The 10,754-nt window shown below is 33.0% G+C and overlaps 1 protein-coding gene across 2 annotated transcripts in view; it reads left to right on the top strand.

Annotated features, from left to right (window-relative positions):
- Nucleotides 1-10,309, top strand: part of LOC144970918 (uncharacterized) — a 41,073-nt gene extending 30,764 nt beyond the window's left edge. For both annotated transcript variants that reach the window (XM_078911097.1, XM_078911098.1), the window contains exons 8-17: nucleotides 331-513; nucleotides 1,440-1,575; nucleotides 2,402-2,538; nucleotides 3,366-3,509; nucleotides 4,290-4,415; nucleotides 6,231-6,382; nucleotides 7,249-7,350; nucleotides 7,942-8,156; nucleotides 9,074-9,231; nucleotides 9,913-10,309. In XM_078911097.1, coding sequence (XP_078767223.1) covers nucleotides 331-513; nucleotides 1,440-1,575; nucleotides 2,402-2,538; nucleotides 3,366-3,509; nucleotides 4,290-4,415; nucleotides 6,231-6,382; nucleotides 7,249-7,350; nucleotides 7,942-8,156; nucleotides 9,074-9,231; nucleotides 9,913-10,055 — 1,496 coding nt within the window. In that variant the 3' untranslated portion in view covers nucleotides 10,056-10,309. The remainder of the gene's footprint in view (nucleotides 1-330; nucleotides 514-1,439; nucleotides 1,576-2,401; nucleotides 2,539-3,365; nucleotides 3,510-4,289; nucleotides 4,416-6,230; nucleotides 6,383-7,248; nucleotides 7,351-7,941; nucleotides 8,157-9,073; nucleotides 9,232-9,912) is intronic.
- The last annotated feature ends 445 nt before the right edge of the window (nucleotides 10,310-10,754 follow it).

Below are 10,754 nucleotides of genomic sequence, written 5' to 3'. Positions count from 1 at the left end.
GAGAGTGCCTGTGGGTGTGTGCGTTGTTGGGGGGGGGGGGTGTTGGCTTAAGTTTAAAAACGAATTCTGTCGTCTGTTATTAATAAGAAATGTTATTCATTTAATTTGCTTATCATTTTACTATATTATAATTATATGGATTCTTAGTTAAGTGCATGATAATGCTTTTACAAGGTATTGAAGAGTCATCGTACCGATTTAAAATTTGAATTTATGTTATGATGTGCTTTTATTGATTACATTATTTAGTAAATAAGAAACACTATATCATATATTAGTATGACAACATTTATAAAATAGCTCAATTCTCATTCTAATTCTAAAATTCAGAGTTCCGTTACTTCTGGATTTCCTGGGCGGACCACCATGTGGAAGTGGGCCAGGGTGCCAAATACGGTCAGACACGTTTCCTCAGCTGGCAGGTCCCTGCTAATCGGTCCTTCAAGGTTAACAGTATGGCTGTCGCTACCAGCAGGGCCGGAAAGGGAGAGTGGGAATTTGCGGAAATCATAGGTTTGTTTGTTTGTTTGTTTGTTTGTTTACTTCAAAAACATAATCAATGCAAGTGAGAAGTCCATGTTATGTGTCCCACCCTGTCCAGCTGGTATAATGTTAGAATGACTTATATGAAGACAGTTGAGTTTAAAGTAAAAATTATCGGAATTAGTGAGTATCAAGTTTGTTTTGTTTTTGTTTTTTTGTTGGTTTTTTTTGGGGGGGGGGGGTTGGGGGGGGAGTTGTGGGTTGTTTGTTTGTTTTTTTTGCTTTGTCTTTTTTTTTATTGTTTTGTTTTGGTTTTTGTTTCATTTTTGTTTTGTTTTTTTGCAAGGGAGGGGGGGGGGGTTACATTTTAAAAGGAAAAACTCTATCTTCAAAGAAGGCATTTAATCTATCTCAATTATTATAAATTCAGCTTTCAATTCAATTTTAAGCATCAAACCCATTTTAACATAATACCGTTTTCATTGGAATGGACACATATCTTTAATATTAAAATATTAACATAAAATGTGAACATATCAATATCAGTTACGAATAAAATTACGAAGTGTTTTAAGATGATATTGGTCGTCATTTCAAATGCAGATTGTTTCTGGACACGTGTTTACTTGTGGAATATATTATCTTATTCTGTAGGATTTGAAACCAGGTACTCGTCATGCAAGCAAAGGTTGCCGAGGAAGGCTGATTGTCTGCTTCAATATTTTATTCTTGTTTTTTTTTTTTTCTATTGGTTTTATTAGAGGTCACTGAAAATACACCGTTTTTATGATAATATAAATGTTCGTTATGTCTTGGCATCTTCTCTATTTAGCTGTTCGCATTACTCTTTACTGAAAGCCTTCACGTTTTCCAATTTTAGACAACTTTGTATTATTTATTGACTAAATAATATGTATATAATATAATGATGTGTATTTTATATTTACTCTGTATAGACGAAAAAGACCTCAAGAAAGAAGCCAAAAGAAACAAAATAAAAAATTCTCTCATGTGGCTAGCAAAGAAACAAAAGATGATGAATATTTTAGAAGATGCCTACCCGAATAGCGTCAATATTAACCAGCTTTTCAAGTGAGTTTGCTTGTTCCGTCTATATTAAATTATTCCCTTGTCCATATATCTCCCCTTGTATCTCTTTCCCTGTAAAACTCAATTAATAAATTTGATTTTATTTTCATCATTTTGTGTGGGTTTTGTCTTTCTGCTGAAGAAGACCAAAGCCGAAACGTCTTTTACATTGTTTTAATAATATTGTGTAAGTAATATCTACTCTTTACGTTTTTTTACATCTTCACTGGCTCTCTTAGCTTTTTAGTTTTTCTCTCTCTATCTCCCTCCCCTCTCTCTCTCTCTCTCTCTCTCTCTCTCTCTCTCTCTCTCTCATAAATACCTATAGATACCGATAGATGATATGTTTTCAGGATTTATCAGAAATGACGTATGTCTTGTATAAGTAAATTTAGCCGTAAGAACAATGCTGTATTTCCTGCACTGTGTGAGTTTTGATCTGAAAAAAGTGTGTATGAGTCGAGGAAGACTGATTTTTTGAGATGGTTTTCTTTTCTTGCATTTTTCTTTTTCAGATCTTTATCTTACATCAGTGCCTGATCACTGATTTGTCATCGGGTGGATTTTGGAACTTTACATAACATGACATGAATACTTTAATGTTTTAATATATGTCTTAGTCTTGGTGTTTACAGTTTTTTGTTATTGGTTTTCTTTTGGGGGGGGGGGGGAGAGAGAGTATGTTTGTCTATTTGTTTATTCGTTGTTTTGTTGTTTTGGTTTTGATTTTGTTTTTTGTTATTTTGTTTGTTTTTTGTTTTGTTTTTTTTAAATTTATTTGGGGGGGGGGGGGGGTTCATAGGATTAAAATTGTTTGTTTTGTCAACAGAATATGTAAAGTAGACCAGTCAGAAAACATATCTGCAGTGGTGATGCTGAAGAACATGGAAAGTAAGGGCGTGATCAAAGAACTTGAGAAAGGTGTCTGGATCAGAATGCAAAACAAAGAGGAAATGACTGACCACAGTAAGAATATTTATGGTTGTATCGTTTTTTTCATCTACGTCTATTCGATCCGTGTGTTTTATTTGATGATTGTAAGGAATTAGGCTTATAAAACCTGTTGTCAGTAGCATCTAGTTTTGAACTCAGCAAAATTCCTATACAATAGTGATCAGTTTTTAGTGTTTAACAAACTTACACATAGGCATATTAATGGATGATATTCATATAATATAACAAATGGTACATAATATCAGCATAGCATTCATATGTATGAGAGATAGAGTTTAAAAGCATCAAGTTAACTCCCCAAATGGGTTCTAATATTGCCAAAAAGTTTCGCAAATGCCTTTAAATTTCTGAGGAGCAAAGCAAAAACAAACTCTCAAAACATTGTACAAAATGCAACACATTGTGCTTAATCTCACCAGAGATAATTTCGCACTCTACTTTTAAGATACTCATCATAAATTAAAACTGTTTCATTTTATTACACTCTCCACTTAATCAACGTATATATCCAAATCCTAAAAGGTGTGAGATTAAGTAGAATGAACTGCATCAAACTAAAAAGAAAGTTATAATTTCCTTTGTTGATACTGTATTCATTGATATCACATCGTAACTTTTAAAACCAGTTAACCGCCGTACTTTGGAAAAAACTCGTATTAAAATATTCAGCCAGAACTTGTCCTTTAAATATCGATCGATTTAAATGACCCTCATCTTGACAAAAACTCTTATACCTGATCCTTATTTGAAGGACGAGTTTTCTGGCCAAATTTTCAAATCGAGTTTTTCCATAGTACGTGAGATAAATTGTTAAATCTCTACATTTTTCTCTCCTCCAGATGTCCTGTTGGTGAAAGAGCTTCCTTCCATTGTATCCAATGAACGGCCTGAGTTTGCTATCATCACCAGCATGTACAACGAAAAATTGGCTGTAGACGCCGTGATTGAAGACAAAAAGACTTATGTCAAATATAAAACAGAGGGTAAGGATCAAATCTACGACGGAGTCTGTAGAAATTTTTATTCATTTTAATGAAATAACAGGCTTTGGCAAAAAGCAAAAACAACAACAACAACAACAACAACAACAACAACAACAACAACAACAAAGAAAATGTTATAGCTCTTCTAAAAATCACAACAAGAAACACACTGCAAAAGGAACGTGGACGATTTTAGCTTAAATACACTCTCATCCCATTCCAAGTTCTTAGCTCCAAATATTCTTCAGACAATGACAGATGTATTTACAAATGTTAAATGGAGTGGGAACAACTTGATTGCAGTTTTTGAATGGAAATGGTTGTGATATGTATTGTTTTGCATGCCCTACCACATTGATATTGTTGTATTAATATTATTATCCTTTACATTTGATTTTAGCTCCAAATGACAATGCGTCTTCAAAACATATTTTCCTAAATCTTTATTTCTTAAAGACTGTCATATGTGACCGATCACCTCAGTCCGGTATTATTTCAGGATGATCCTGATGACGAAATCTGAATTCAAGATTAAAATGTTCAGAGACATGGCATTCTACCTTTTTAGCTCCTTAATAATGTATATCCTCCCTTCTGAGTAAAACAAAAAAGAGTAACACAAGTCTCATTATTCCTCGAAATAGATTACTTTTTTACCGTCCCAACACCATACTGTTTTGAGGTGATGTTATATTAACTTTTAACAGCGCTCAACAGTCAAATATTTGCTTTTATAACGTTTGTTTATGTTCTAGTTTTTTTCAAAATACACTTTCCCAGGCGAGTCACAGGTCTACACCATGGGAAGAATAGGTGACTACAAGGTAGTGTCCACCAAACTATCAAGGATGGGGGATGCGGACGGTGACATGATTGCAGCTGAAAACACCGTTACCAGATTACTGGGTAAGAGAGTAGTACTAGTAGTAGTAGTAGTAGTAGTAGTAGTAGTAGTAGTAGTAGTAGTAGTAGTAGTAGTAGTAGTAGTAGTAGTAGTAGTAGTAGTAGTAGTAGTAGTAGTAGTAGTAGTAGTAGTAGTAGTAGTAGTAGTAGTAGTAGTAGTAGTAGTAGTAGTAACTTATGGCTACACCTCCAAATTCGTTTCGTCAACCCAGCTTCGAAAGTCTTCCTCCGCCCTAAGGACGGTTTCATAGCCACCATCAAGTTTAGTCTAGTAAGAGAGTGATGTGATCAAAGAAATTTTACACCCCTTGCCCATCATTTCATTTTTATGACTCTTTTAAGAACAGAGCTTTTTATTCTATGGAAAAAAATCATATAAATTCACCAAGATCAAATTAATTTAAGGTAAACCTCTGAGTTTCAGACATTGTCAACATTATAGCAGGATATGCCTCTTTGGCTCCATAGACTCACGTTATAGCAGGATATGCCTCTTTGGCTCCATAGACTCACATTATAGCAGGATATGCCTCTTTGGCTCCATAGACTCACATTATAGCAGGATATGCCTCTTTGGCTCCATAGACTCATATTATATAAGGATATGCCTATTTGGTCCACAAGCTCACATTATAATATAATATAAGGGAAAATACAAGTTTAGTTGTTGTCTTGGAATAGTATGGAAGTATGTAACGACATTCTTTTTCTTTGTCATAAATGGTTTAATTTAACGAAATTTCAAATTTAATAATGTAAGTTTCGCATTGAACTAATCTGTCAAAAATGGGGATAATTCATAAATAATAGGGTTGCTTTTTGGGGAGGGGGTTGGGGTTTGTTTTTGCTTTGTTTTTTGTTTGTTTTGTTTGTTTGGTTTTGTTTTTTGTTTTTTTTTTTGTTTTTGTTTTTTTTTTTTTTTGGGGGGGGGCGGGGGGGGGGGGGGGGGGGGGGGTTGCTAAACCGCTAGAGACATTATGTTTTGATATTTTCCTAACTTGACATCAAATCTCATCGTCTTCCCCATGAGAGCAGCACAAGCAATATTGAAATGACTTGAGCTTCCTTGAAAAGCCAAAGTCGCATCGTTGCAATAATGAATTGATCAAAATTTTAAGTTCTAAAGAGTAATAGTTGGTTGTATTTAGGAAGAAAAATGTATAATTTATTGTAAATTGTATTTCCATCATTACTTCACAAACGCAGAAAAGAAAGTTATGCGCCCAAATTTGTTTTGTACATCTTGCATTTGTTAGTATCTATTAATATTTCAAATGAAACATATCTATGTGGGTTGTTACACGTTTGTATCAACGAAATACGAAAGGAATTTATTTTCGGTAAAACTAATTTGCTAGAAGGAAGGAATTTAAGGTCACTCAGCTCTTTGTTACTGTTCTTAGCTAACCATTTTTATGAGTAGTTATCACTAAATTCTATCTGTCATACTATAAACGCTCAAGGTTACACAGTTTTGTGTGTTGGTACATTATATATGGCTGGGGGATGTTATGAGTTTTTGTTTTTGTTTAGCTAAACGCACAGCATCAATAACCCATCAATGGGTGTGTTGAAGGTCGTTAAAGTGAGTGACTATATTCTTTAAAAATTAAAAACAAAATCGTGGTCTGTGTCACATAATTCTACTTATCTACCAGTTTTGGTGTGTTACGTGTCAAGAAATGGAAATACCTTTTTTTCTTTAAAAAGAATGGAAATAAACTTTTGAAAAGTAAGGGTCCGCTTAATTGTTTGACTTTCAGCACAACAGTTCGAGTGTGTAGATTAAACAAACATTTCATTTACCATCTTCTCCAGGAATCTTTCAAACAGTAAACCATGTCTTATTGGTTGGAGTTGGTGGAGCAGTTCCAAACTATTCTGACTATAAAGAACACGTCAGACTGGGTGACGTGGTGGTATCCGCCCCTGTCGATGAATCAGAGGCTACCTACGTCTATTGTAGTAAGGTGAGGGATTATATTTGTGATCAGAAAATATTTGTTGTGAGATGACGGCCTGTTGTTAACACACACACACATATATACACACATATATATGTATATATATATATATATATATATATATTTGTGTGTATGTGTGTGTGTGTGTGTGTGTGTGTGTGTGTCATTGTGTTTGGTTAAGAGGAATTGGCTGGAATCACGTAGAGTGATCGACAGTTTCTTGGAGCGAATTATTTATCATCCTCATCCATGGCCGACTAGAGTTACGTCATGTCCTCATCCCATTGGGTTATTTCCTCCTACAATGTTCTTTCATCCATCCGAATCTTCAGGGAGGTATGTATGTATATATATATATATATATATATATATATATATATATATATATATATATATATATATATATATATATATATTGTACGTTCATACTGAATGCACTGACAACACATACAATTCTTATTATTTGTGACCCACTGCCCTAAATGGTGTTATATGTCGGATGAGCCAGGTGACATTAATTATTCTAAATTTAAAATGAATAGAAATGTAAAACTTTAGTCACTGTCAGTATAAATGATAAATTATCTTTTAATTTCTCCTCAATAAAACAGGAAATTGCCCAAGTCTTGTATTTTATCTGTAAATTACATTTTTAGCATCTAAATTACCCCGACATAATACCGCTTTGTTTTGTATTAATCAGATCAACGCCTTTTTTATTTATAGTTGCATTCATTTTTTTAATCAGGGAATACTTTATTCATTTATTTTTTACATTTAATCATTTTTTCGTTCATCCAGTTTTATACACTGTTTGTATTTTTTTATATAAATATATTTTTATGTGATATTCAAATATTTTGTCTTTCCAGGTTGAAAAAATACCAGGTGCTAAAGGATTTAGTTATTCCACAAGGATATTCTCACCTTCAGATAAAACACTAGTCGATGCAGTCAGTAAATTGAGGAATAAGGTGAGAGATAGTTGTAACTGCGATGAGGTAATAAAAAAAATAGTATAATGGAAGGAAGTTGGAAGTAGAAGGGAGAAATAAGAGGGAAAGTAGAAAAGAAGTTGGAAAGATGGCGGCTGAGAGATAGAAGATAAAGAGGGTAAGTAAAAGGGGGATAACGAATAACAATTATACCATACTATCATTTCATTATCGAACATTATTTCCTATAAGTATTTGAATTTGGAATGGTTGGTTAGTCAGTAATGAATTGAATTTGAGTCTCAAGTAAAATCGCATTTGAACATGAAATTTAAAGAAGTTGTTGTCTCATTAATACTTATAATATTTTCACTTGGATATTATGATTCGATCTCAACTAAAGTTTGTGCCATGCCTTGGTAAGATTTCAATTCAAAGTTATTTTATAATGTTTAATCTCATTGTACTGAAACTTGGCAGCTCTGTGTAATCTAAATTCTGTTGCTATTCTACGCCTTTAACAATAGATATGGTCTACAAGATGCGTATGATGTTTTATTTTTTCTATTTTATGGCGCTATTTTGAATGTTGGGTCATTGGGTAAGAAAGTGCTTTTTTTTCTCGTATAGGTCGAGTCTAACCCACACTCTCCAAAACCGTGGGACACCCATCTTGACAATGGTCTGGAGACTCTCAAAGGCCAGGACTCTAATTTCCACCGGCCCAACATCAGGAGGGACATGCTTTACTACACGCAGTCTGACGCCAGTGTCATCAGGGTCGACCACCCTCGCCCAACCGGCACAGAGGCCAAATTTTACAAAGAGGGACAGACACAAGTCAAGTAACGTATCTTTTACTATACCGTAGATTGATTACGAGTGAGATTGTATTTGTTTTAGTAGTTTTTATTCGCGTTGTTGCCAGATAAAAAGGTGACCAGTTCTCATTCTAATCGATTAGAAATTTGCACACATTCACCACTTAAGAAAAAGTTAATCATTTGCAGACGTTTTTATTAAGGCAAGTCTTTACATGTGCCAATCTTTTGTCTTTTCACTTATGGAAACAGGCTAAGCGTATAAGAAAACAACATGTACTTCTCAGTTTGACTTTAATTTTAATTTTTATTGGAATGCATTAAAAAAATTTCCTATCTTTTTAAACTTTCGCAATTACCAATGATAATTCGATTTGTTGCTGTCTTTTTTCGTTATCCCCTTGTTATCAATAAGAGTAAAGAAATTTTACAATTCCACAGTTTCACATACTCATTTCACTTCATTCCTCTTTATATGATCACACAGCTGATCTTATAACATTAGACTTTCCTTAATTGATTTTCAGGATTTACTGTGCGTTAAATCTGTTAAATGTAAATATCATAATTATTTCAAACTGCCATAATGAAGTTGAAATGCATCTTTTTTTTAAAAAAATAATTCATATAGAACTTGACCTGCTCTGATATGCCATCGGGATAGATAAATTGTTATAATTATAAGAATATATTTGTTGCTATTTAATCTGAGTTTTAACGATTTTGGTTATCTAACCATTTAACAAATGAGAAAGATAGCAGTTTTTTTTATTTAATTAAAACTGAAATTATGGTTTGCGACATGATCATTTTTGTTATTATTTGTAAATTTCACTCTTACTAGTGTTGCTCAAAATCAAATGTTAGCATGAATAACTTGATTTTATTTAAGTAAGCTTTTTATTCAATTACTCTATGATCGTAGTCTACCTTCTTTCTAGGTACGGTCTAGTTGGCTGTGGCCAGAAAGTGTCAAGATCAGATCCTCTGAGAAGTGACTTTGCCCGAATGAATAATGTCAAGGCTTTCCACCAGGAACAAGACGTTGTACTGGAGTCTGTAGAGGGGAATCGTTGTGAAAGCTTTCTCATTATTCTTGGTAAGAGAATTAACGATATTCTCGGCTCACCACTCCAACTGGTATTCTGCTACCTTGGGTAAACTAAATATTGAAACTGAAGTTAAAGATATGAGCCAGAAAAAGATAAATTTAGTTGCTTTTTGAAAAAGATTAAATTGGGTTGTTTAACCTGCAGATTTTTTTCTGATCTTTTAAACTGAAATTTCACTTTTCGGCATCTGAAACAGTGGATCACATTTGACATTCCTTACTGAAGCTCAGTGGACTTTCTTCTTTCGTATTATTTTGTTTTCTATTTTCTCCTTATGTCTTAAATATATTATATGGCAAGACAGAAAATTATATAGATGCATTGCTTTTTAAAATTCCTAAAAATTGTATAGAAATCACTTAGTTAAGATTTAGCTACTAACATTATATGTATATATATATAGGGGTATATGTTTGCAATTCCCATTTACTTCATGATTTAATTTGTCTAAAAATGAAGTCAATGTAACAACAATTTCATTTTATAATTTTTTTCTTTTTATTTATTTTAGAAATATTTGTTAAGTGGGTAAACCATCGGACTTTCAAGATTAACCCAAATCAAATAATTTATAATTATATGTGGTTTGATTTATAAAAGAAATAGCCATCTGTCTACAACTAAAAGATTTGTGTCTTTAAAATTTGGCATTATCTTTTCATCATCAGGTATGTGTGATTACGCGGACGGCTCCAAGAAAGAATGGAGCAATTATGCCTCTTTGGCCGCAGCTGCTTACATGAAAACTTTGATCCTGACTTTAAAACCCCATAACAACAACAACAACAACTCGCATGAAACAGCCATTTAATCCATGCTCTAAAATGTACAAATGTACTAGATTTGACCATAGATATCACCTACTGCAAGAACAATATCAACAACAAGGATTTGCATGAAACAACCATCTGAACATGATCTTTTAGCGTCCAGCAGATAACTATTAAATTCGACATAGTTATCACCACAACACGGACAATGAGCAATAACACCAACAACAATAGCATCAGCAACAAAAATAGAGATAACTATAACAAAGTAGGAGCAACAAAAACAATAACAAAACATTGAGAGCCTTATCAGCATCAGCAATAGCAAAAGCAATAAAAGCAAAACTATAATGTTAAAGAACAGAAAAAAAAATTAAAACATCAATAACAGTAAACTTTCAATGGTAAAACAATTATCACCATAAAATATTCAAATCATCAAATAAACATAAAAATTGTATTATACGAAAAATTTGTCTGCGCAATAAAAGTTATCATTTGCATTATTTTTTTCCTATTTTCGGTTAATGTCCTATGTTAGTAATAATTTGTCGGTAGTAATATCAATAGTGGCTTGATATTGCTGACACAGTACTGTAAATTTCAAACTTAAATGTTTTATCAGTGATTTATAGTTTTGGAACAATATGAATATGTGTCCTTTGTCTAAAATGTTGTAGGTTTGAGGGTGGTAATAAGGTGATCTATCTTAAGACGACAGGACATATATATATATATAT

This window comes from Berghia stephanieae, chromosome 4 (assembly GCF_034508935.2).
Source record: "Berghia stephanieae isolate SIO BIC M18660-M18661 chromosome 4, UCSD_Bste_1.3, whole genome shotgun sequence".
NCBI classification, from domain to species: domain Eukaryota; kingdom Metazoa; phylum Mollusca; class Gastropoda; order Nudibranchia; family Aeolidiidae; genus Berghia; species Berghia stephanieae.
The sequence above is the reverse complement of the archived record's forward strand: the minus strand, read 5'-3'. Positions and strand labels throughout refer to the sequence as shown.